Here is a 27,796-nt window from a genome sequence, read left to right on the forward strand (position 1 = left end):
CAACTTCTGTTTGTAGCGTCCAAAACGTTTGGGCTACAAACTAAAAGGTGACCCCACAAGTGTCACGGGACTTGTCTGAAGGTAACCGGTTGTAAAAGAAGTTAAGGAAGTATGATGGGAAGTTTCAGCTAAAACGATCCATAGGTTGACCATATTAAAACAATTCCATATGTCAGCCTAGACTTTTAAGAATGAATACCATTATACAGGTAGCAAATGCTTAAAAAGGAGATGTACGCTCACCGTTGTCACAGCGCCAGTTGACGTTGATGCAGCGGCCGTTGGCACAGGTGAACTGGGTGAGGGGGAAGCAGGTGGGGTAGGCTGGGGGAGAAGGAGAGGCGAGAGGAAACCAAAAATGACATCCTAGAAACACCATCACGTGCCACAAACAGACCTCTCTTGGCCCACTTCAAACTAAGCCGTGTGAGAGTCTAAAACCCCAAACCGTCCAACGAACCAAACTCTTGCTTGGCTAAAAAGCAGAAATACATCTGCCGACCAGCCTTCAGGTTTAGCGAGTTGAGTTTCAAACGTTACACTACTAGAAAAATCTAGAACGCTACAGAGGTGATGTGTTTTGACAGAAGTCCCCACCACAGGAGGCCGGCTCATCAGAACGGTCCCCACAGTCATCATCCAGGTCACATGTCCAGGAAGTGGGGATGCAGCGCCCACTGGCACACGCATACTGGTTGGGCGGGCATGTACGAGCTGGAGAGGGGTGGGGGATAACAGCATTACAGATGGGGAGGGCGTGTGTACGAGTCCACATGCATGATTGAATGCATGCGTTTGTGTATAGTAATATATATATATGGGTGTGTGTGTGTGTGTACCTGAGCAGGTAGTATTAGACTCATCCTCATAGGTGCCACAGTCGTTGTCCCCGTCACAGAGCCAGCGCAGCGGGATACAGCGGTTGTTCTGACACTTGAACCGGTCCGATGGACACGTGTGCTGGTCTGTGTGGGAGAGAGAAGAAACGTACGATTCGCGACAGTCGAATTTGAATGTGAGATCAATAGAATGAGAAGTGGGCCAACTTGGTTTCCAGCCAAACATAAGAACCATAGACAGAGGTAACCAGGTGTTACTAGTTGTCCACGAAGAGCGAGTTGGACGGAGAAACTACGGACCTATTTGGCACTCAATTGATGGTTAACACTGCATGGCTCAAGGAAGAGCAGGTATTAGAGCTTGGATTGGTAAAGTTCATCCTCTGTTGCTGCTAATGCACAGCACATGATTCTCAACTGTGTGTGTGTGTGTGTGTGTGTGTGTGTGTGTGTGTGTGTGTGTGTGTGTGTCTGTGACTTGTTGTCGTGTGTATGATCGTTGCTCAGTAAACCCGGCGGCGTGACACGACTCACGGCAGAGCTCGGGCGCCTCGTCGCTGTTGTCCAGACAATCGTTGTCCCCGTCACACTTCCATCGCTCCTGGATGCAGCGGTTGTTGTTACAGGAGAACTCCCCGAGCTGACACTGAGGAGGAGGGATGTAGGTGGGGTTGGCTGGGGGGGGGGAGGGAGGGAGAGGGGACTGTTACAGATAACGTAGCAAAGCAACAGCTTTCCCAGTCTCTACAACAAACCCAGCTGAAGAAAGCAGGTCTGTGAAGCTTCGCTTCTCGACACACCAGCTTGAAACACGGACATGGCGTCCCAGTTCATCGTACAGAAATCCCGGACACTACTCTGACTGAGACCCTCCGGAGAGCGTCCCATTGCATACCTTTACAGGTGACATTGTCGTCGCCCAGTATCTGGTCGTCGGCACAGCCGCAGGACCTGCCGTCAGGGATAGCCAGACACAGACTGCTGCAGCCACCGTTTTTCACGCGACACAGGTTGGTCCCTATGGTAACAGACAGAAGACAGGCAGACGGGACCGTTAGCGTTGTTACCAAGCAAATTTGCCTATAGGACATTAAAGTAGTCATTAATTCATATCTAGACTAGCTAAATCACCGATATAGAATAAAATGTTATGATTTTGCGGCATAAAAAGTTTTGGCATGTGCTAAACGTGTTCCCCATAGACTGTGGTGTTTACCCACCAGGTGTCACCCGTAGAGTTACCTTGCTGCTGGTGAGCGTCGTACACACGGATCTCGAAGAGGGGGGGGCGTTCGTTGCGGAGCAGCGTGACGGTGCTGGTGGAGATATCGAGTTTGAAGATGCTGCCGCCGCGGTATTCGTTCCAGAACAGGTACTGCTTGTAGTGACACAGGCCGAAGGCGTGGTTTAATTCGTTTCCCTCGTACACCATCTGACCAATCAGAAAGAGAGAAGAGGATCATTACACGTGGGTCATGGTGAGGATGAAAACCATAGAACCATTTAAAAAAAATAAAAAATGTAAACCACACTTTATTTAGACAGTTTGGCAATCAGAGGGGGATACAAGCAGGTGTGAGAAACAGTGCGAAGGGTGGATGTGACGACTGAACCCTGCTCTCCAGTGGGGAGATTTCACACGTGCGACAACCAGATCGACGATCACCAGCATTCGGGTCGAGGCTTGCTGACCAGGCGAACTGACCTTGCGCTCGGTGGTGTTGAGGTAAACCATCTCGATGCGGTCGTAGTACGCGTCCACCCAGTACAGGATGCCCTGCGGGATGTCCAGACTCAGGCCGTTGGGCCACAGCACTGTCTTACTGGTCAGCAGGACCTGGTCGTGAGAGCCGTCCATCCACGCCTTCTTGATCTTCCCTCGGTTACTCTTCTTGGGGTCCTCCTCCCAGTCTGTCCAGTACATCCACCTACAACCATAACACGATGTTAAATCCATACTAAAAATGGCGAAAAATTCCAGCTAATTGCCCAAAATTCCGAGTGTTTCCGGAAATTATTGTTGGAAGATTCCCGGAAGCAGGAGCAAATAAGCAGGAAACCAGGAATCCTCCAACCTAGTTTTGGGGAAAGTGACCCAACATATTCTCATTCTGTGAGGTCTTTGTGTGAGATGTGTACAGGAGCAAAGGAGCATAAGGGGGGGGGGGGGGGGGGGGGGGGGGGGGGTCTGACCCGTGCTGGGGGTCCACTACGATGGCGCGGGGGTGGGTCATCTTGCCCTCGATGAGGGTCTTGCGTGTCTGAGAGGCCTTCTCCAGCCTGGCCACACTGATGGTCTTCACGGGCCCGTCGTCGGTCCAGTACAGGTTACCTGCCATCCAGTCTACCGCTATCCCCTCCACGGTGTGGACGCCTGAGGGAAGGGACAGAGGGACAGAGGAAGGGACAGAGGGACAGAGGAAGGGAGAGAGATTGAGGGTGACTGTCCACTAGGGCTTTCGTGACCTCATGATATAATTTTTATCATGACACATTGGTCACGATTCAATATATATATTGCATCCCAAATCTACATGCATTGCGATTCAATTCTGCAGTAGGTTGGAGCTGAGTCCTGTTGCAATGCACGACATGTTAAAAACGAGGGTAGTCAAACAGACAGTCCTTTACCATCCTTCAGGATGGTGTCCCTCTCCGTGCCGTCAATCTTCTGCCGCCCGATGATGTAACTCACGGCGTCAGCGAAGTAGATGAACTCGCTCTCGGCGTGGAAGTCCAGCGCCCGGGGGTTCATCAGGTTCTCAATGGGGATCATGAACTCGTCGGGGACCTTGGCATTCATGTCCATGCCACGGATGATGCCAGGGCGGCCCTTACCGTACACCAGGAACAACTCGTGTTCAGGTTCTGCAAGGGGAACGTCGACAACGAGGGGATATCGCTGAACGGTTAGTTACAAGATCTGAGCAACGAAACAAGGTATTTTCTGCCCAGTAACTGTAAAAAATGCTGTTCTAGAGACTTATTTTAACTCATATTCCTATAATATAAATGTGCAGGCCTGTGCTGTATGCTTGTGATTTTTTTGCGCTACTCTCTGTGTACGGAACGCAATTCAAAACGTGATGTATGTGAAGTACTCACTCTTGCAGGACTTCCCGTCGCTGCCCAGGCTGAATCCAGAGCGACAGCGGCAGGTCCGGGTCTTGTGGCTGTTCCCCAGCAGACAGATGTCGGAGCAGCCTCCTGGCTTCTTAAACTGGTCCGGGGCACACGCATGACTCTTCTCTCTCACTGGGCACCAGGGGACGGGAGAGCGGGGTCAGAGGTCAGTACTAGGCACCGGCATGGCAACAACTATGACGATCGATACAGACAGGTGACACTAGATAACCCTTCTGGACTCTTTCAACCAGGAAAACCCGGGATTGTTTTTTAAGTTACCGTAATTTTGCGACGCTAGCCCGTGTACCTACATGGAGGTCGGCGTCTCTGGCGGAACACGTGCGGGGGCTGGAACAAAAGCCCGACCGCACTACATACCACAATCCATGACAATGATTGCCCCGTACCCTCAGTGCCTATCTGGGTAAATAAAAAGGGGTTTGTGGGTGTGTACCTACCTGGGGGTTGACGTCTCTGATGGTACACGTGCAGGGCGGCGCCGCGGTCCACTCGGGTCACCACCGTGAAGTCAGAGGCGTTGAAGCGGTTGACCCGGATCACGCTGGTCTTCGCATGGTTCAGGTTGCCTTCGTCAGAGTTGGTGGCGTACAGGTAGTTCTCAAACACCGTCAGCCCGTACAGATGCTCAATCTGACAGAATGAACAACAGACGGAGTTGGTGGTTGTGTGTGTGTGTTTTAATGGATCATCTTCCTTGACTCATTCATGACCTCACCAGCAGGCCCTGTATGATGGTGTGTCTGTTCTGGCCCTCGTAGTCCACCACCTCTATGTAGTCCAGGTAGGCATCGGCCCAGTAGACCAGCCGGTTGACCAGGTCCAGGGTGATACCGTGGGGGAACACGATCTTACTTTCCACCAGCTTGGTCCGGTTCTGACCGTCCATGTCACAACGCTCCACCTTGGGGGTCTGACCGTAGTCTGTGAAGAACACCTTGCTGTAGGGAGAGAGGGTGAGGAGAGCAGGGGGAAGGGGGCGGGGGGGGGGTGAAGAAACCATGAGAAACCATGAGAGGAAAAGGAATGACTGTGCAGTCCAACAGACTGTACTTCCTTAAATGTATATTTGACCTCAATCACGCTGCTCTATGCAGCTCATAAAAAAAGTGCCATCTGCGTTAATTGTGGTTAATATCGGAGACGCCTACATCCTTCACCAGGAGATGACTTCCAAAACTGAGAAGTGACACCTTGTAAAAAAAAAAAAAAAGGAAGAACACAGGATACACCAAACTTTTTAAGTGTCACCGTCAGCAGGATGAAGTGATCATACACATGTTGTGTGCGTGAGAGAGAAGAGGAAGTGTTTTCACTGACTAAGGGGCTCGGTCATCTGACCAGAAGGACCAGGGGGAAGTAAACAAAGGACCTTCTGAGGTCACTACTTCAGGGGTCTCTGGGGTTGTTAGTGGGGTAGTGCTCACCCCATGAGGGGGTCCAGGGCGATGCCTTTAGGGTTGTAGAGCTCCTGGTCCAGCAGGGTGACACACGTCTGGCCGTCAGCGTTGCACACAAAGATACGATCGTCCATGTTGTCCTCAAAGTAGAAGTTCCCGGTCAGCCAGTCAATAGCCATCTGACCCACATCTGAAGGGATAGAGAGAAGAGGATACGAGTGGGAGAGAGAGAGAGAGGACGAGTGTGAGGGGGACCGAGAGAGATTGCCGCATCAGAGTTGAACTCCAATCAGTGTCAGTGACTGCAAACGCAACCCATAAGCCCGTCTCACCCACTGAGAGAGAGAAAAGCATTAACCCTCTCCACCCCAACCCACAGCCTGCTTGGTGACCTGACATGGTCCCACCCTGCCTCACAACCCGGCCTCATTTACAGTTGAAGTTATAAGTTTACATACACCTTAGCCAAATTTGACCTAGTAAGAAATACCTGTGTTAGGTCAGTTAGGATCACCACTTTATTTTAAGAATGTGAAATGTCAGAATAATAGAATGATTCATTTCAGCTTTAATTTATTTTATCACATTCCCAGTGGGTCAGAAGTTTACATACACTCAATTAGTATTTGGCAGCTTTGAAATTGTTTAACTTGGGTCAAATGCGCCGGGTAGCCTTCTACAAGCTTCCCACAATAAGGTGGGTGAATTTTGCCCCATTCCTCCTGACAGAGCTGACGCAATGAATCAGGTTTGTCGAGGCCTCCTTGCTCGTACACGCACTTTTTCAGTTCTGCCCACAAATTTTCTATGGGAATGAGGTCAGGGCTTTGTGATGGCCACTCCAATACCTTGACTTTGTTGTCCTTAAGCCATTTTGCCACAACTTTGGAAGCATGCTTGGAGTCATTGTCCATTTGGAAGACCCATTTGCAACCAAGATTTATCTTCCTGCCTGATGTCTTGAGATGTTGCTTCAATATATCCACATAATTCTCCTCCCTCATGATGCCATCTATTTTGTGAAGTGCACCAGTCCCTCCTACAGCAAAACACCCCCACAACATCATGCAGCCACCCCTGTGCTTCACGGTTGGGATGGTGTTCTTCGGCTTGCAAGCCTCCCCCTTTTTCCTCCAAACATAACGATGGTCATTATGGCCAAACACTTCTATTTTTATTTCATCAGACCAGAAGACATTTCTCCAAAAAGTACAATCTTTGTCCCCATGTGCAGTTGCAAACCATAGTCTGGCTTTTTTATGGTGGTTTTGGAGCAGTGGCTTCTTCCTTGCTGAGCGGTCTTTCAGGTTATGTCGATATAGGACTCATTTTACTGTTTATACAGATACTTTTGCACCAGTTCCCTCCAGCATCTTCACAAGGTCCTTTGCCGTTTTTCTGGGATTGATTTGCACTTTTCGCACCAAAGTACGTTCATCTCTAGGAGACAGAACGCGTCGCCTTCCTCAGCGGTATGACGGCTTCGTGGTCCCATGGTGTTTATACTTGCGTACTATTGTTTGTACAGATGAACGTGGTACCTTCAGGCATGTGGAAATTGCTCCCAAGGATGAACCAGACTTGTGGAGGTCTACAATTTTTTTTCTAGGGTTTCGACTGATTTATTTTCATTTTCCCATGGTGTCAAGCAAAGAAGCACTGAGTTTGAAGGTAGGCCTTGAAATACATCCACAGCTACACCTCCAATTGACTCAAATTACGTCAATTAGCCTATCAGAGACTTCTAAAGCCATGACATCATTTTCTGGAATTTTCCAAACTGTTTAAAGGCACAGTCAACTTAGTGTAGGTAAACTTCTGACCCACTGGAATTGTGATACAGTGAATTATAAGTGAAATAATCTGTCTGTAAACAATTGTTGGAAAAATGACTTGTGTCATGCACAAAGTAATGTCCTAACCCACTTGCCAAAACTATAGTTTGTTAACAAGAAATTTGTGGAGTGGTTGAAAAACGAGTTTTAAATTACTTCATCCTAAGTGTATGTAAACCTCCGACTTCAACTGTATATACGCTTTTCAAACTACTGAGCTGAGCCGTGTCCAACGTAGTTGCTGGAACCATGCTTGAAAGGACAATGATAAATCAGAGACAGCACTGTAAAGTACAGTTTGAGTCGGTATGGTCGTGTGGAAAGGGCAACACTTTCTTCCATGTGAAAGATCGACAACACACACACACACTCACCCTGTCTGAGCACTGTCTGACTGACTGGGAACTTTAGACAAGCAGAAAGTGGAAAAAGATTGGGCTTTGAATGAAATGCTAAAATGGTGTTCTTTTTGGAGGCTGTGTATTGTTCCTCTCAGTATCTCCCAGCTGATTTCCCAGCAAGGGCTCTGACAATGAGAGTCTGTGTGAGAAGGCGGCTGGGGTGGTGGGGTGGGGAGGGTGGTCCCACAGAGACCCAGCTGTGGGAGGGAGGAGAGGAGGGAGGGGGGCTCATGTGGCCTTGTGTTTTAACAGCTGCCACCATGATTCCTCAAAGAGGGGAGAGAGATCTCCTGATACACTGCACTGTACTCCATCAACCAGCCCCCGTAAACTAAAACCATTGTTAACCCACAGAGCAACTTTGAAGTTGGGCCACACTGGCCCATCCCACCCTCCTGTAGTTAGCCTATCCCAGCTTGTGACTCCAGCAGTTATAGCCTATCCCAGTGGTGGAAAAAGTACCCAATGGTCATACTTAACTAAAAGTAAAGATACCTTAAGTATATTTACTGATTTAATCTATTAAGTATCAAAAGTAAAACTATAAATCATTTCAAATTCCTTTATTAAGCAAAACAGACGGCACCATTTTCTTGTTATTTTAATGTGCGGATAGCCAGGAGCATACTCCAACACTTAGACATCATTTACAAATGAAGCGTGCGTGTTTAGTGAGTCCGCCAGATCAGAGCCAGTAGATGACCAGGGATGTTCTCTTGATACGTGTGTGAATTGGACCATCGTACTGTTCTGCTAAGCATTCAAAATGTAACGAGTACTTTTGGGTGTCAGGGGAAAATGTGTGCAGTAAAAAGGACATCATTTTCTTTAGGAATGAAGTAAAAGTAAAAGTAGTCCAACATATAAATAGTAAAGTACAGATACCCTTGGTAACATGATACTACCCTCGCCGGTCCACGTTTCCTAGACTCCCATTCACAAGCGGGCGATGGTAGTTTATTTTCGTCTTCTCGTTTGTGGTGAAAGCAAGGTCTTTCCCTTGCTGCGTCTTTCTTCCCAACGCAGTTAAGCCAAAAATCAAGCCCAGTTATTCAGAGGTGCGCTCTACTACGCTCCCTTTGGCTAGCTAGCGTTGTCTCACTCGCAGGAGACCAGGGCAGAGACAGTGGCCTTTCCAAGGTAAGGACGGAAAGTGTCATTTAGGCCTATTATTATCATCATGTTTGGTAACAATTGCCCATGTGTTTATTTTCAGAGTTTCAATGAGTTGTAAAAATGTCTCAGAATTCACCTGAATTCCCTCAATTGAAGGTCAACTAAGTTAGCCTAGGCTACTTAACGTTACCAGCTCGGTATTTGAAGGTGTTGTATTATCATTAGTAGTCTATTTATCAAGTAAAAGCATATGCTTATTATTCATGATTTCGCAAATATTTATTAGCTAATCATTCAGTCAGCCTTTGTTGTTAAATCAGTGGCTGAAATGTCGCAGTACGTGATATTCACTTCCGGACTTGGTAGGCTCGGAGAGCGCTCAAAGCGTTGTAGAACGCCTCTCTGAATAAAAGGGGCGTGGTTTTGGCTGAACCGCGTTGGGAAAAAGAAAGACCCTCCCTTGCTAGTAGTAGCCAGCTGGCTAAAAATCTTGAAAGCTAGCTAGCCTTTTTAACTTCCCACATCTCCATGTGAAATAATCAGACTTAAAAATTAAATAATATGCCCTGGCAAATATTCTTATACTTGCAAGTGTAACCTACAACATTATCACAGTTTGATATGCCGCTTTAGCGTGTTCACTCAAAAATAGAACGTCATGTTTCGGTCATGAAGAAACGACGCATGGTTTCAGTATTTTCCACCATTTCAAAACAGCCTGGAATCACTAGTTATTAGTTCTAAACTAAATACATATTCGATTCTAATAAAGCTACAATGTTGCTTGGTTTATTGTTTGAACAAGTCGCTGAGATTATATTCGGTTAGCAATACCAGTCACTACGCATCGTAGCCTATAGATCAGATCAAGGAACACTGCCTGCCACCCCCCCCCCCCCCCCCCCCCCCCCCCAGTACCAATACATTTCTGCAGTATTTAAGGTCCCCAAGAACAGTGGCCTCCATCATCCTTAAAAGGGAACTGGCCGCCCGGCCAAACTGAACAATCAGGCGAGAAGGGCCTTGGTCAGGGAGGTGACCAAAGACCCAATGATCACTCTGATAGAACTCCAGAGTTCCTCTGTGGAGATGGGAGAACCTTCCAGAAGGACAACCATCTCTGTGGCACTCCACCAATCAGGCCTTGATGGTAGAGTTGCCAGACGGAAGCCACTCCTCAGTAAAAGGCACATGACAGCCCACTTTGCCAAAAGGCACCTAAAGATTCTCAGAATATGAGAAACAAGATTCTCTGGTCCAATGAAACCAAGATTGGCCTGAATGCCAAGCGTCACATCTGGAGGAAACTGGCATCATCCCTACGGTGAAGCATGGTGGTGGCAGCATCATGCTGTGGGGATGTTTTTCAGCGGCAAAGAAGAAGAGAGCAAAGTACAGAGAGATCCTTGATGAAAACCTGCTCCAGAGCGCTCAGGATGTCAGACTGGGACAGGACAACAACCCTAAGCACACAGCCAAGACAATGCAGGAGTGGCTTTGGGACAAGTCTCTGAATGTCCTTGAGTGGCCCGACCAGAGCCCGGACCTGAACCCAATCGAACATCTCTGGAAGAGACCTGAAAATACAAATGGGAGAAACTCTCCAAATACAGGTGTGCCAAGCTTGGAGCATCACACCCAAGAAGACAAGGCTATAGTCGCTGCCAAAGGTTCTTCAACAAAGTACCGAGTAATGTGTATGAATACTTATGTGATATGAGTTGTTTTTAAATTCCTAACATTTCTTTTGCTTTGTCATTATGGGGTATTGTGAGTAGATTGATGAGGTTAAAAACTATTTAATCCATTTTAGAATAAGGCTGTAACCTAACAAAATGTGGAAAAAGTCCAGGAGTCTGAATACTTTCCAAAGGCTGTATATATTTTTTAATTCTATTCTTGTACTTTTAGATGTGTGTATTGTTAGATACTACTGCTACCCTCGCAATGACATCTGCTAAATATGTGTACGTGATCAATACAATTTGATTTGCTTTATTTCAAACACTACTAAAGTATTGGTGCAATTCCAAGAAGGAAATCAATTATTTACAATCAGCCGCCATGGTTCTGGCATATTTCTCCATCTCAACTTCCCAAATGGCACCCTATTCCCTATAAAGTACACTACATTTGACCAGAACCTTATGGGCCCCAAGCAAAGGTATTGCACTAAATAAGTAATAGAGTGCAATTTGGGACCCACACCATCTCATGTTCCAAGGGAGGTAACTGCAAATACATAGACTCATAAAAACAAGCCCGGGAGGACAGAGATTGAATGAATATAGATGAGCAAAACTAGTTTCCCAAACACAAACACACGCGTGCAAAGGGACGTGTGTAGCAAAAAAAGCCTCGAGAGGAAATTGGCTGACGATTCAATTTCACTCTTTTCAAAAACAGCACTAGGAGGACGACACTAATTGACCTTTGAAGAAACGAAACAATCCAACAGCAGCACCAAAAGGTATTGGGTTGTTTGGGTGGATGTAATGAACATGAATTTGCACTTTTCTGCATTAGGAAGTGTATTGTTGTGGAACAGGTGGGACGCACAGACCCCCCAGCCCCCCTCTCGAGACAGCAGAGCGAGGCAGAGCGCGAGAGAGACAGGAGAGAGAGAGAGAGAGAGAGAGAGAGAGAGAAAGACAGCAGAGAGAGAGAGAGAGAGAGAGAGAGAAAAAAAAGAGAGAGAGAGAGAGAGAGAGAGAGACAGCAGAGAGAGAGAGACAGCAAGACAGTGAGAAAGAAGAGCAGCGAGAGAGAGAGAGCAGAGGGATGGTTGGAGAGTTGAGGGTTGGGCAACAACATCATGGAAAAGTACTCTTTTTGTTACAGTGATTCTCTTACATGACCTTTCTGTTTCTGGGAAATGGAAAGTTATCTTTCATGGGTAACCTAACCACCCAGGCACTTCCTGCCCTCAACGCACCACCTCACACTGGTGTGACTGTATGGCAAACACTCATTCACACAGTAACAACAGTTACATTATCTCAACTGACAGGTGCGGTTGGAGCCAGATGGAGATCTCGCAGACAGAGCACGTGAGCGATTCCTCTACGTGAGCGATTCCTCTACGTGAGCGCTTCCTGACAACCGCTGCCATCATGCCTGCTAATAAGTCACTAAAATCAGTCTGTTAATAACGTAGGCTGCACAGTAAAGAGATACAAGGTTGTATGTGGGTGTTAGATGGCATGTGTGGTGGCTTCTTCTCAATTTTCTCTTTGATGTCTTGTGTCCTCTCCTCACCTCTTTCTCAAAAAGTACTTAAAATCCTACGCACTCTTTCCAAGTGTCAACAGTAACTCTGAGTATCTGCATTTTGTAAATGGGCAATTCCACGGTAACGGAATTAGAGTCTGGCGCAGCGGTCTAAGGTACTACATCGCAGTGTTCAGGAGACACAGCCATGTGTCATTACCGGCCGTGATCCCGGAGTCCCATAGGGCGGCGCACAATTGGCCCAGCATGGTCTGGGTTAAGGGAGGGTTTGTCCGGGGGGGGGGGTTTACTTGGCTCATTGCGCTCTAGCGACCCCTTGTGGCGGGCCGGGCATCTGCAGGCCGACTTCGGTCGTCATTTGAACGGTGTTTCCTCCGACACATTGGTGCAGCTGGCCTCCGGGTTAAGCAGGCGGATGTTAAGAAGCGCGGTTAGGCGGGTCATGTTTCGAAGGAGGCATGACTCGACTTTTGCCTCTCCCGAGCCCGTTGGGCAGTTGCAGCAATGAGACAAGATCATAAATCACAAAATTGGGGCGATTTAAAAAAAAATATAATAACTCAAAGATGTCTGCAGAAAGAAGGGTGTGTCAGCTACGACACCTAAAATAATTATTTTGGTTATTGAACTACAGGAGGTGAAGTTGATTTGGTAACAGAATTACGGTAACAGAATGACATCATGGGTCCCTGATCTGTACTGTATAGAAATGCATAATTATGGATATGAATGTCATTCTCTTCTAGGCGATGTATCCTGTATAGGTACACAAAATGTAGGAATATGCAATAGCCTTCATTTGCATATTTGGGTATTATTCTACACACGGGCTATTATTGTATGAAGCTCTACTGTTCCTTACTATACAGTATTTTTTCTACTGTACTATTCTGTCCAAACTTGTGAAACAGACACCTATGATTGGTTCAGATTGGGTCCGGCCAGGGCGGACTGACCAAATTTCAACGTCCATAGAAGTCCAGTGCTCAGATGCTTGTTACAGTAAATGGAAAGAGGGGAGGTGGTAGGTGTCATGTTAGGTGACAGTAAGAGCTGGAAGAGGTGACATTAACAAGAAAGAGAGAGCAAGCCGCAGAGAGAGAAAGAGAGAGAGCCGCAGAGAGAGAGAGCCACAGAGAGAGAGAGAGAGAGAGAGCAGCAGAGAGCGAGAGCAGCAGAGAGCGAGAGCAGCAGAGCGAGAGAGAGAGAGAACACCAGAGAGAGAGAGAGAACACCAGAGAGAGAGAGAGAGAACACCAGAGAGAGAGAGAGAGAGAACACCAGAGAGAGCGAGAGAGAACACCAGAGAGAGAGAGAGAGAGAGAGAGAGAGCACCAGAGAGAGAGAGAGAGAGAGAGAGAGAACACCAGAGAGAGAGAAAGAGAGAGAGAGAGAGCACCAGAGAGAGAGAGAGAGAGAGAACACCAGAGAGAGAGAGAGAGAGCACCTTAGAGAGAGAGAGAGAGAGAGAGAGAGAGAGAACACCAGAGAGAGAGCGAGAGAGAGAGCACCAGAGAGAGAGAGAGAGAGAGAGAGAGAACACCAGAGAGAGCGAGAGAGAGAGCACCAGAGAGAGAGAGAGAGAGAACACCAGAGAGAGAGCGAGAGAGAACACCAGAGAGAGAGAGAGAGAACACCAGAGAGAGAGCGAGAGAGAGAGCACCAGAGAGAGAGCGAGAGAGAACACCAGAGAGAGAGCGAGAGAGAGAGCACCAGAGAGAGAGAGAGAGAGAGAACACCAGAGAGAGAGCGAGAGAGAGAGAGAGAGAGAGAGAGAGAGAGAAACAGAGAGAGAAACAGAGAGAGAAACAGAGAGAGAGGGAGAGAGCGAGCGAGAGAGAGCACGAGAGCAGCAGAGCGAGAGAGAGAGCGAGCAGAGAGAGAGCAGAGAGAGAGCGAACTTAAAAAATAACTTGTACTGACAGGAAAAGATGTGTTCCTTTGTGCAATATATATCCCCCCCCTCAAAATCCCCATATTACTCAGAGGAGATTTTCCCCACCCTTGAGGAAGAGACGTGCCATTTCCAGGCCCAGGGAAATGTGCTCATCTGTGGGGACACAAATGTGTGCACAGGAACACTACCTGATCTAACAAGCACACGAGGGGAGAGCTTTATTACAGGCCATAGTGTCTCTAACTGTCTTCATCTCCCCCATAGAAACAACAGTGACAGCACAGTCAACAACAACGGAAGGGATCTGTTGCAGCTCTGTAGAAGCCTGGGTCTGTACTTTGTCAACAGTAGGTTACGGGGTGAGACTCTTTGGGGAGATTCACCTACTGCTCACCTCTTGGCCACAGTACAGTAGACTATATGATCACAGACAATGACCCTTTCTCTCTCAGCTCATTCACTGTCAAGCCACTAACACCTCTGTCTGATCACAGCCAAATTACGTTGTTCCTCAAAAGAACAGACATGGAAACAACCACACATTCACAGCCCAGTAAGCTGTACAACATCAGACATTCATACAGATGGGCTCAAAACAGCACAGAAGAATACCAGTAAGCAACCTGTAACCAAAATATCCAGACACTCTTCGATAACTTTCTGGATACCACATTCACTCACAGTAAAGAAGGCATCAATCTAGCAGTAAAAAACATAAACTCTCTCTCTCTCTCTATATATATATATACACACACACACACACACACACACACATTCAGGCAAACGGCAAAAGAAGCACAATTGAAATTGATACAAAAAAGACCACAGATGACAACTCGTTTGATGCAGTTTGTAAGAAAAAGAAAACTTAGAACACTATCCAACCAAAAGCTGGAGCCAGAGACCCAAATAATGGTGAATTACGCCTTCTCACTCTAGAAACATACACTCAGCAAGCAGCTGACTGTTTATGGACTCCTCAATTACTAACAACTTCTGGCAAAATTGGGATTTAAATGTATTTTATTTATAATCAAAACAAGAGGAATTAGTGATACCAAATGGTGACATACGGACAACCCCATATTAAAACACTCTACTGCACCGTTCAAATTGACACAAACGCAGAACGCCAAATTCATGAGAAGTTGAATGGATTAGAGAAATAAATAAAGGACAATCAAAATCCATTGGACTCCCCAATTACTGACCAGGAGCTCTATAAGAAACTTCAGGCCCTCAAATTTAAAAAAGCATACGGACACGATGCATCCTAAATGAGATGCTCAAATTCACTAGTGCAAGATTTCAATTGGCTATATTAAAACGGTTTAATTTGATCCTGAGTGTAGGTTATTTCCCTGACATCTGGAATCACGGACTCATAACCCCAATCTTTAAGAACGGAGACAAATTTGACCCTAAAAACTACAGAGGCATTTGTGTGAACAGTAACCCAGGGAAGGTTTTCTGTGGTATTATAAATGTAAGAGTTCTAAACTTCCTTAATAAGCACAGTGTCTTGAGTAAAAGCCAAATTGGATTTATACCAAAACATCGCACGACTGATCACATTTACACCCCACACACCCTGATAGATAAACATGTCCACCAAAATATACGCTTGCTTTTATCGACTTCCAAAAATAATTGGATTCTATTTGGCATACAGGACTGTTCTACAAAGTTATTGAAAGTGGTGTAGGGGGTAAAACATATGACATAATTAAATCAATGTATACTGGCAATACGTGCAGCATTAAAATTGGCAAAATAACAGAATTCTTTAACCAGGGTTGCAATCTGAGTCCTGCACTCTTCAATATTGGCCACTATTCTAGAAAAATCCTCAGCCCCTGGTGTTAGTCCCCACAATTCAGAGGTTAAATGCCTACTCTTTGCAGATGACCTACGCCTGCTGTCCCCCGCAGGGCATGGACCTGCTAGAGCAGTACTGCCAGACCTGGTCCCTGGCAGTAAACCCCCAAAAGACTAAAATAATGATTTTCCAGAGAAGATCCAGATCTCAGGGAATTATACCAAAGTTCTCAATCGGTACAATATATATATAGAGTACTGCACACACACACAACACTTACTTAGGTTTAAAAATAAGCTCAACTGGACACCTTAAGGAGGCAGTGAATGAACAGAGAGAGAACGCACGCAGGGCATTCTACGCCATTAAAAACAAACCAATTCAAATTGAAAAACCCTACTTAAATTTGGCTAAAACTAATTGAATGTGTCATTGAAACAATTGCACTTTATGGCAGGGAGGTGTGGGGTCCACTTGCAAAACAAGATTTCCCCAAATGGGACAAACACCCCACTGAAACCCTGCATGCAGAGTTCTGTAAGATTCTCCTACATGTCCAGAGGAAAACTACAAACAATGCATGCAGGGCAGAATTAGGCCAATATCCACTAATAATAAAAACTCAAAAAGAGCAATTACATTTTGGAAACATCTAAAATACAGTGACCCCCTCTCATATCATTACCAAGCCCTGCAATGCCAAGAGCTGAGCAAAGAAAAGAGTCCCCTCATCCAGCTGGTCCTGAGTTCACAAACCTGTTCTAACACACTGAAGCCTCAGAACTTCCAATCAATCAGAATAAAACAAATTACAACACAAAACTACATTGCTTATTGGGAAACACAAGCACAAAGCAAAATGCAGTGCTATCTGGTCCTAAATCGACAGTACACCGTGGCTAACTATTTGACCATGGTTACTGATCAAAACCTTGACAAAGACACAGGAAAAACCTGGCTCCCTGTAGAGGAAAGGCTGTGCAACCACTGCACAACAGCAGAACCTGAGACGGAGCTGCATTTCCTGACTAAATGTCACAAATATAAAACAATCAGAGTGTGTCATTTCCCCAAATTTGAAACCCTTATTCAAGGTTTCAAAGACCTCTCTGATGAGAATAGGCCACCCGTCCTGTTGGGGGAGGACGCAGAGAGCTGTGGGTTGGCAGCGCACTACATTGCTGCCTGCCATAAGTTTAGGGACAGTGTCTGACAGACCAATCGACCTGCACCTGCATGTCCTCTACTGTATGCTTATTGCTATTGTTCAATGTATGGTTATTTTGACCCTTGGTTATTGTTGTCCCGTTGACAATTTTGATTGTTATTATTATCATCATGTAGTAAATATCCAAAGTAAGCTTTGGCAATATGTACATTGTTACATCATGCCAATAAAGTCAATTGAATTGAAAGAAGAGACCAGACACACAGACAGACAGAAGGTTGTCCAGACTGCTTTAACAGTCTTGCGTTGAACACCAGAGGACAGAAAGATAAAGAAAAGAGTTCTGAGCTGAACATAACAGTATGCCAGTGGAAGAGAGGAAAGTAGCAGCTTGTGTGGTGCGTGGTGTGACTCCTATGACTTCCCCTTTTAGCCAATGTTATTGCAGTAACTCCGATCCGGTAACAGAATTCCCAGTCCGAATCACTTAATAATTCGTAAACAAACTTGATATCAGTAAAAACAACATAACTAATTGGTAGGTCTACCGTCTACCTTCACTTGTTACTTTCGTTAACGTTCATTATCCCTCATGAGGGAGAGACATTTGAAAATATCAGAAAGATGTGGGTTTTTGGTCATGGAATTACAAGGCAATGATTAATAAATTTACAGAAGGCAAATCATTTCTCCAAAACTAAATGTAAGTGTTGATATTAGTTTTTTAGTCAACATTATTGTGTTTTGATGTATTTCTAATACTTTAACTGGTAGTTTGACCAGAAATCAAAACTTTAGCTTATTCACCTTTTTTTTAGGATGGAAAACTTTGAAGAATGTATATATACACACACACACACACACACACCTTCATTTCTCAAAAACATAGACTCTTAGTTGTCAGGTGACGCGCACCTACGGACCTCACGTCGGTCCTCATGGGTCCTTTCCCATGGAAATGACAATCATCAGGTCGTAGGTTGGTCTCAAACTCTGTCCCACGTTCTAGTCCTTCACCCAACTCATAACCTGTTTTCTTCATGTCTGTGTTTCCACCCCTCAGGCTTATTCTCAATGGAACACTTTACACACACACACACACACACACACACACAACACCCACACCCGTACATTCCTGCCCACTAGTAATAGCACTCTGTCAGGAAGACACAAAGACAAACCTCATCTAATGATCAATCTTAAATCCATATTAACAAGTGAGTTTCCTATTCTACTATGTATGTGTGTGTGTGTGTGTGTGTGTGCATGTGTGTGTGTGTGTCACCCAACAGATGACAGCCCTGAGTTAATGCAGGGCCTGTGGGCTGTGAGGACATGCAAACTGCAGGCCAGACATTCCCAAATAGCACTTCAATTCCTTTTTATAAGCGCACTTGTTTTGACCAGAGCCTTACTTTTGACCAGCCCCATGGGGGAAATAGGGTGCCGTTCGGAACAAACTCACTGTAAATCTGTCCAATCAGAAACAATAAACGGGAGGTGGTTTATAATGGATTGCGGCTACTGGCTAACGCGCCAAACCTTACATTATCAACAGTGTGTTGGGGTCTACTTTATTGTGTGATCGGTACATCAAGCTGTACGGCACATTGTGCCAGTTAACCCTCGGAGGGCATACTGTAACTACTCCTCTCTGGGTGATATTACTGTATATCAGCCACGCTTTCATCCGTAGTGATTTAGCACCATGTCAGGGCAGCACTGTTCAGGAAGAGGAACCTGTACGGGAATAGAGCTGCGCTCAGCACTTCTGCTCTGAACTTTTATGCTGCCACGAGCAGGTTTCAGAGTCGGGCGCCGCCGGGTGGTTATTGCGTCACCTCTACTGTGTGTGCGTACGTGTGTGTCCCTCCAGTTGGAGCGGCAGGCTAGTCGATGCTTCTTTCTTATATATATCTCCTCTCGATATCTCTACATCTTTGCTCTCTATACATCTATACACCTCTATCTATCTATATCTCTACATCTTTGCTCGCTATACATCTGTACACCTCTATATATCTATATCTCTACATCTTTGCTCTCTATACATCTATACCCCTCTATATATCTATATCTCTACATCTTTGCTCTCTATTTATCTATACCTCTCTATATATCTAAATCTCTACATTTCTCTTTCCTCTCTATATCTCTCTCTTTCCTCTCTATATATCTATATCTCTACATCTCCTCTCTATATCTCTCCTCTCCACTCCCATCGGTTTCCTCTCTCACCTTCACCAGTGTCTGTCCTAATGAAAAAACAGAAGGGTGGCATAGGTCAAAAAAAGGACCGGTAGGTCGGCTCCTCTACACACGGTACAGGCTGTGCGTGTGTGAGTGTGTGTGTGTGTGTCTTCTACTCACGGTGCAGGCTGAGGGAGATGTTAATGATCCTGATGTCAGTGACAGTCTTCAGCTCTGGGATGGAGGCACACTTCAGATGGGTGTTGGCGGGCGAGTCGCCCACGTCGATCCAACAAACCTCCTCCTGGGCGTAGTTGAAATCCATGGCAGTGGTCTGTTTTTGGACAAAATAAGCAGGTGAGGAATAATACATTGGGTTTTATAAAGCGCTTTTTCAAAAAAAATAATTAAAAGACACTTTAGAATAGTTTAAAATCCCAGAAGACATGAACGCCTTATACAACACTTATTTCCAATGGGGGTCATTGGTGTCAGACAAACGGGACTCGTTGAACAGATGGTGAGAGAGGGCGACAGTCGAGAGAGATAAGAGAGGCTGTGTCAAAGGGCACTAGGCTGGACACCGTCACTGTCGATACAGTATGTGTGCCTAAACCAGCCAGGACACAGCCTGCTCACCTGGTTGGTGCTTATTGCTGGGAGGCGGGTCGGCATGCCGCTCAGAGACGTACAGCGGATGTCATTTAGGTTAGTGATCAGCAGCACCGGCAGCTGCTCCACAGGATCTGAGAGAGAGAGAGAGAGAGCAAGAGAAAGAGCGAGAGAGCGAGAGAGCGAGAGAGAGAGAGAGAGAGAGAGAGAGAGAGAGAGAGAGAGGGAGAGGGAGAGGGAGAGGGAGAGAGAGAGAGAGAGAGAGAGAGAGAGAGAGAGAGAGAGAGAGAGAGAGAGAGAGGGAGAGAGAGAGAGGGAGAGAGAGGGAGAGAGAGGGAGAGAGAGGGAGAGAGAGAGAGGGAGAGGGAGAGAGAGAGAGAGAGAGAGAGGGGAAGAAAGGTCACAGATTCATTGCATCGGTCTGACATCTCATCCCTGTAAATTAAATTGTAACAGCGTTATAGACGGTCACACCATGCAAATCTGATTCCCCCACTATAACGCAGCATGACAAGACTTCAAATAACAGACTCAAAGAGAAAAATTCAATCAAATCAATCATTGTGATTCAGTTTTGATATTTGAAATAAAGTCTAGCTTTGCTCTTTGGCAAGTTAGCACATGTAGACCTCACATCTATCTGCACAATATGTTAATGTGACCCAGGAGGCTGTGGTGTTCGTGTGTGTGGTTGTATGCTCTGTGTGTGTGTGTGTGTGTGTGTCTCTCTCACCATTCTTGGCCTTGCAGGAGCGGTTGTCTGGCTGCAGTAGGTAGCCCTCCACACAGCTGCAGGTGTAGGAGCCCTCGTTGTTGGAGCACGTCTGACTGCAGGTCCTGTACCCACTACATTCGTTGAAATCTGAGGAGGCAGGCAGGGTACAGTTAGTCAGCCATTCAGTGAGTCAGCCAGCCAGTCAGCGAGTGAATCAGTCAGCCAGTCAGTGAGTCAGCGAGTGAATCAGTCAGCCAGTCAGTGAGTCAGCGAGTGAATCAGTCAGCCAGTCAGTGAGTCAGCCAGTGAGTAAATGACTGAGTGAGTGAATCAGTCAGCCAGTCAGTGAGTCAGCCAGTGAGTAAATGACTGAGTGAGTGAATCAGTCAGCCAGTCAGTGAGTCAGCGAGTGAATCAGTCAGCCGGTCAGTGAGTCAGCGAGTGAATCAGTCAGCCAGTCAGTGAGTCAGCCAGTGAGTAAATGACTGAGTGAGTGAATCAGTCAGTCAGTTGACAGTGGGTCAGTCAGTCAGCCAGCCACTGGTCAGGCCTGGGACTGTCATAGGGCTACTGTAACTGCATGAATATGGCCAGGTGTCGGTCTCACCTTTGCATGTCTTTCCGTCCTGGCTGACTTCATAGCCGACGGTGCAGTAACACTTGGGCCCCTGGTGCGTCACAGAGCAGTTTCCCGTGCAGCCATGGGTGGCACAGTCTGGTCCAAGCTCTACCACAGAGAGAGAGAAAGAGAAACAGGGGGTCCCAATGAGAACAAACAAGTGGAAGGAAACCTGGCTGGAACCAAACTGAATGGTGCACACACACACACACACACACACAGACCAGCAGACCAGCTGGCTGGAGTGTTTACGGACATATTCAATCTCTCCCTTTCCCAGTCTGCTGTCCCCACTTGATTCAAGATGTCCACCATTGCTTTCTTGGGGGCAGGAACAAAGGTAACTGAACTCAAAAGGTAACTGAACTCAATGTGCTTTGAGAGGATATTTAAGGACCAAATCACCTCTACCTGACACCCACTTCAATTTGCTTACTGCCCCAATAGATCCACAGACGATCGCCATCGCACTGCAAACCGCCCTATCCCATCTGGACAAGAGAAATACCTACGTAAGAATGCTGTTCATTAACTATAGCTCAGCATTCAACACCATAGTGCCCTTCAAGCTCATCACCCCGCCCAACTGGGTCCTTGACTTCCTGACGGGCTGCCCCCAGGTGGTGAAGGTAGGAAACAACAACCTCCACTTCGCTTATCCTCAACACAGGGGCCCCACAAGGGTGCGTTCTCAGCCCTCTCCTGTACTCCCTGTCCACCCATGACTGCGTGGCCATGCACGCAGACAGCCTACAGGGATGAGGTGAGGACCCTCGGTGTGTGGTGCCAGGAAAATAACCTCATTCAACATAAAAAAATTAAAAAAGAAGAGTTGATCATGGACTTCAGGAAACAGCAGAGGGAGCACCCCCCTATCCACATCAACGGGATCACAGTGGAGAAGGTGGAACGTTTCAAGTTTCTCGGCGGACACATCACTGACAATCTAAAATGGTGAAGGCGCAGCAGTGCCTCTTCAACCTCAGGAGGCTGAAGAAATCTGTCTTGGCACCTAAAAACCTCAAACTTTTACAGATGCACAAGTGAGAGCATCCTGTCGGGCTGTATCACCGCCTGGTACGGCAACTGCACCACCCGCAAATGTAAACGCTCTCAAGAGGGTGGTGCGATCTGCCCAACGCATCACCGGTGGCAAACTACCCGCCCTTCAGGACACCTACAGCACCCAATGTCACAGGAAGGCCAAAAAGATCAAGGACAACACTGCCTGTTCACCACTGCCTGTTCACCCCACTACCATCCAGAAGGTGAGGTCAGTACAGGTGCATCAAAGCAGGGACTGAGAGACTGAAAAACAGCTTCTATCTCAAGGCCATCAGAGTGTTAAATAGCCATCACTACCCGGCTACCACCCGGTTACTCAACCCTGCACCTTAGAGGTTGCTGCCCAATATACATAGACATGTAATCACTTGAATAATGGAACACTAGTCACTTTAGTCATGTTTACATACTGCTTTACTCATTTCATATGTATATACTGTATTCTATTCTACTGTATTTTAGTCAATGCCACTCCGACAATGCTCGTCCTAATATTTATATTTTTCTTAATTCCATTCTTTTACTTTTAGATTTGTGTGTATTGTTAGATACTACTGCACTGTTGGAGCTAGGAACACAAGCATTTCTCTACACCCACAATAAAATCTGCTAAATATGTGTATGTGACCAATACACACACACACACACACACACACACACACACACACACACACACACACACACACACACACACACACACACACACACACACACACACACACACACACACACACACACACACACACACACCACAGTCTCCTGGGTCATTTGAGGCCCTGATCGACAGAAGGGAAAACCCCAACCTCCTCCCAGAGAAGGACTAATGTCGGAAACTGGGTTAACCCAGAGATATACAGTACGGTCACCCTACCTGATCTCCACAGAGTTATGGGTGCGTGAGTGTATGGTGGTCTACAGTACAGTGACAGATGAGCTGATTGGGAAGCAGGGCTAGAGGGCCTGTCTCACCGTAAACCTCCCACTACAGGCTCATACAGTAGATGCCGATATGAAACCACACATGCCGCAGTCTCCGCCCGCTGCAGTCTTCAGCAAGCTTCCTGAGAACAATCTCAAAACAGCCCTGATCATAAAAGGCAGGTAATGAGAGATGTGGCCACATACAGCACGGCGTCTGTCTGAGAGAAGACTGCAGTGCACCAGCAAAGAACTGCCAAGAAACACAGCTAACTACACGCGCGCAAGGAAGTGAATTGAACACTGAGTCGGAGCATCATCACCAAGCTTGCAGAGCATGGAATCCTCAAATAACCCCACTTCCTAGATGAGTAAACATGCAGCACCAAAGCAGATTATACGATCTTACGCAGTAGGGTTGAGTAGAACAGCATCAAAATGGGCGGACAGTCTGGGATCGCACAGGAAGTGGAATCTTCTCAGTCAGTGCTCAACAATGGTCTGAACGAGAGGGAAGGGACGTCCACACCACAGCCCTGTCCAACCATGCTGAGGGGACAGCCAGAGCTGAAAGGGGACCATTAGCAGCATGGTGGAGCCGTTGGGGCTGGCCAGAGGAGAAAGCGGCGCAAACCGGGGTTGGACCCACTGAAGGGTCCTCGTTATGTAAAGCCTGTGGGGCACCCGGGGCTACAATGGCCCTTTTGTGTGGTCTCGCTGAGAGGAAGAGCCGCAGGCTAACAATGTGTGTGCCCCGGATCACACCTATTCACTGAAACGCACTGTGCCAAATGACTAACACTAACATTCACACAGAGGCAAACCGTGCCAATGAGAGCCAGGGTGCTACCTCTCCAAGCCAACATCAGCCCCAGGCCACCACCTCACCATCCTTTAGCCAGAGCCTCTAGCGTTAACCATCACAATCAGTACTGCAATATGTAGATATTGCCCAAAGAACCTCAATTTCAATTTCAAGCGGTCTCTAATCTAAACATACATTACCGTTCAAAAGTTTGCGGTCACTTAGAAATGGCCTCGTTTTTTGAAAGAAAATCAAATTTTTTGTCCATTAAAATAACATCAAATTGATCAGAAATGCAGTGTAGACATGGTTAATGTTGTAAATGACTATTGTGGCTGGAAACGGCAGAATTGCAATGGAATATCTACATAGGCGTATAGAGGCCCATTATTAGCAACCATCACTCCTGTGTTCCAATGGCACGTTGTGTTAGCTAATCCAAGTTGATCATTTTAAAAGACTAATTGATCATTTAGAAAACCCTTCTGCAATTATGTTAGCACAGCTGAAATCTGTTGTCCTAATTAAAAAAGCAATAAAACTGGCCTTCTTTAGACTGGTTCGATTACAGGCTAAATGGCCAGAAACAACTAACTTTCTTCTGAAACTCCATGCGAGAAATTGCCAAGAAACTGAAGATCTCGTACAACGCTGTGTACTACTCCCCTTACAGAACAGCGCAAACTGGCTCTAACCAGAATAGAAAGAGGAGTGGGAGGCCCCGGTGCACAACTGAGCAAGAGGACAAGTACATTAGTGTCTCTAGTTTGAGAAACAGACGCCTCACAAGTCCTCAACTGGCAGGTTCATTAAATAGTACCCGCAAAACACCAGTCTCAAAGAACAACACTCTTTCAGGGAACGAGTCAGAAACGGAATACATGCATGCAGAGTCAGTGGCCAGAGAATTACTATAGAATGGAAGTGTTTGTTGTGCCCCACTGTGCCAGAGAGGAGATGAGAGCAGAATACCATAGAAATAGATAGACTTCTATTGCTTTCATTTCCATACAGAACACTGCAACGAATAGACCTTTTGCCACAGGACTTGGAGTGTTAAAGTCGACAGCACCAATAGTGAAAAAGGCACCAGTCAACAACAGGACTCTTTCAACAGCAGACTTCTTTCAGCCATTTAGCCAGGGTTACACACTGTTGTCTTGAGTCAGCGTTCAACAAGCATGTCGCACACACACACACACACACACACACACACACACACACACACACACCAGCCTGAAGTGCTCAACAAGCATGTCAGAACGTCGACAGTGATCCTTTTAGTTCCACCGAGGATGGGCCGGCATAAGCCCTCTCACTAATCTAAATGTCTAGAAAACAACTTAGAGAGCACATGGATGGACTACGGGGGGGGGGGGGGGGGGGTCAGGGAGAGTTGTCTATGAATTCTAATGTCAGGGGTTAGGGAGACTTGTCTATAAGTATGCGATGTGTGAGCCTGACCCACACACACACACACGAGTATGTGAGTGGAGGGGAGCTGGAGTGGAGCGAGGAACGGAGCTTGCCCAATTTGACTGGTGAGCGGAGGCCTTCTCTCCCGCTCCAGTATCGCTCACTTCACGAGCTCAAGGCACACCCCCAGCCCGGCATGCATTTGTAGTCTACTTGTGTGCTGCTATAGCCCCTTGCTTTATCTACTCTCATGGAGTTATTTTCAGAAAGAAACCGATAAAAAACACACAGGGGCTAAATCAAAGTGACTTACTAAGATGAGGACCAAGAGAGGGAGTGTGGTGATGGACTGAGGACCAAGAGAGGGAGTGTGGTGATGTCGTGTCCACAACTGAAGAATCATTGTGAAATCTGAAAAGACATCCCGAAAGCATGATGGTGTCCTTACAGCTGCACGTGCACATGATAGAGGAAAACTAACGAGGTGGGTAGATAACTGTGTCAACGTAGCAAAGCATTTATAAACTAAATCAGACCTCTGAAGTTTCCTTCATTTTGTTTGTTCATTGGCATATTCCAATAGTTCAAGGAGCTTTCCGTTTTGACTGGGTTATTTTGCCTAAAAACCTTCATGCCTACTTATAGAATAAAAAAAAAATGAATATTACTTTGTATCCGTGCCCAGCCTGGCAAGAATGGCCAAAAGGGTGTTTTAGCATCCCCAGTGGCTCTGCAAGTGTGGAGAGGATACTCTCTACTGCTGACCTGCTCTCCAGGCACCATCGCATGAGCCTGAAGCCACAGACTCTGGCCAAACCGGTGTTTCTAAAAATAATTTCAAAAGGCACTGTAGCCTAAGACATTTTCCGTTTCATTTGTATTTCATTCTAAGTAAGTCACAGCCTATATGCGCAATGTATAGACTATAATGTTTTAATGCAACTAAATGTTGTTTAAATGCTGAGGGCTTCAGGTCCCTACCGGCCTAGTGTGTTGCACTCGCAAATGCTTCACAATGTATTTCTTTGTAGACTATAGCCTTGAAATAATATATCCTGAATAATTAATTTCCGTTCTTTCTTAGGCTCCCTGTCTGGCTCCTGACCTATTTAGACTGTTTATATGCTGTTTAATAGGGCGTGTAGCCTATTTGAAATGATGAGCGTTTCTTACATTCACCTTTTCATGTTTATTATAATACATTTCACTCAAAATTATATGGATTTGTTCCAATACTTCAAAAGCAATTGGTAGTCCAGGTAGTTTTTTTCTGTGAGCAAGGAGCAGGATTTCTGACCCCTCAACTACACACACACAGACAGAGAGAGACAGAGAGAGGAGAGAGAGGAGAGATACAGAGAGAGGAGATAGAGACAGAGAGAGACAGAGAGAGACAGAGAGAGGAGAGAGACAGAGAGAGACAGAGAGAGGAGAGAGACAGAGAGAGACAGAGAGAGACAGAGAGACAGAGAGAGACAGAGAGAGACAGAGAGAGGAGAGAGACAGAGAGAGGAGAGAGACAGAGAGAGGAGAGAGAGAGACACAGACAGAAAGAGACAGAGAGAGGAGAGAGACAGAGAGAGGAGAGAGACAAAGAGAGACAGAGAGACAGAGAGAGAGAGAGATGCTGAGTGCCCTCCCAAACAGGGAAGCACAGAGGAGGAATCCTAATCCTCCACCTGGACCCTATTCCCTATGTGGTGCACTACTTCTGTCCAGGTCCCATATGGCTCTGGACCCTAAAAGTGGTGAGCTAGGGAATAGGGGTGGCATTTTCTGGAGTACGGTTTCCATGTGTTCGATGACATTCCATTGAGTCCGTTCCAGCCATTATTGTGAGCCGTCCTCCCCTCAGCAGCCTCCACTGGCGTAGGCCGTTGTTTGCGGTCTCCGTGGAGGAAGGGGGAGAGCCAGAGCGGGTGAGCAAACAGACCCAAACACCGGCAGTATGTGCTAAACACACAGCAGGATGAACTAATAAGAGGGGCAAACAGCCACAGACTAGCTCGTGTACGCATGCATACTAATGACTGTACACATGAATGGACAACGCCATCGATCACGTGATACCAGTGGAGGCTGCTGAGGGGAGGACTGCTCATGAATGACGTCAGGAACGGAGCAAGCGGAGGTGGCGTCAAACACTTGGAAACCAACGTTGGATGTATTTGATACCATTCCACCTCTTCTGCTCCCCAGCCAGTACCACGAGCCCGTCCTCCCAAATGAAGGTGCCGCCAACCGCCTGTGCGTGACACCGTTCCTTCCTGTGCGGCGACTCAATGGCACATTGAAGCCAAATGCAGTTGGTTAAGATGGCGTCTCATGGAGCCCTACTGTAACATACGCAGTTTGCGATACTCCAGGAAGTGACGTTGCAGGCTAGCTCATTCCCTCTCACTGACTAACTCAAATTGACGGCTGACCGGGGTACTGCTGGGTGCCATTAGCAACTCAATTACCCTTATACAGTTGAGGCCAAATATATTGGCACCCTTGAACTTTTCTTAAATCATTTCCCATTTCTTCTAAAAATAAGTTGACAATGAAGAAAAACTGTTGGTCTTCACACCTTGTTATTTTGTTTTTCAACATTGCAGAACCAA

General features: G+C 46.5%; 1 protein-coding gene across 2 annotated transcripts in view; it reads right to left on the reverse strand.

The window, feature by feature from the left end:
• The window catches only part of LOC110491981 (low-density lipoprotein receptor-related protein 1), a 139,777-nt gene that overhangs the window by 53,270 nt on the left and 58,711 nt on the right, over positions 1-27,796 (reverse strand). For both annotated transcript variants that reach the window (XM_036946892.1, XM_036946893.1), the window contains exons 4-20: positions 20,975-21,094; positions 20,386-20,514; positions 19,680-19,786; positions 19,221-19,374; positions 5,411-5,573; positions 4,702-4,924; positions 4,424-4,616; positions 3,945-4,094; positions 3,471-3,707; positions 3,033-3,213; positions 2,545-2,767; positions 2,082-2,271; positions 1,735-1,857; positions 1,374-1,514; positions 840-965; positions 598-714; positions 244-324 (exon numbers count right to left, since the gene is read on the reverse strand). In XM_036946892.1, the coding sequence (XP_036802787.1) occupies positions 244-324; positions 598-714; positions 840-965; positions 1,374-1,514; positions 1,735-1,857; positions 2,082-2,271; positions 2,545-2,767; positions 3,033-3,213; positions 3,471-3,707; positions 3,945-4,094; positions 4,424-4,616; positions 4,702-4,924; positions 5,411-5,573; positions 19,221-19,374; positions 19,680-19,786; positions 20,386-20,514; positions 20,975-21,094 (2,658 nt within the window). The remainder of the gene's footprint in view (positions 1-243; positions 325-597; positions 715-839; positions 966-1,373; positions 1,515-1,734; positions 1,858-2,081; positions 2,272-2,544; positions 2,768-3,032; positions 3,214-3,470; positions 3,708-3,944; positions 4,095-4,423; positions 4,617-4,701; positions 4,925-5,410; positions 5,574-19,220; positions 19,375-19,679; positions 19,787-20,385; positions 20,515-20,974; positions 21,095-27,796) is intronic.

This window comes from Oncorhynchus mykiss, chromosome 16 (genome assembly GCF_013265735.2).
Source record: "Oncorhynchus mykiss isolate Arlee chromosome 16, USDA_OmykA_1.1, whole genome shotgun sequence".
Lineage (NCBI taxonomy): Eukaryota > Metazoa > Chordata > Actinopteri > Salmoniformes > Salmonidae > Oncorhynchus > Oncorhynchus mykiss.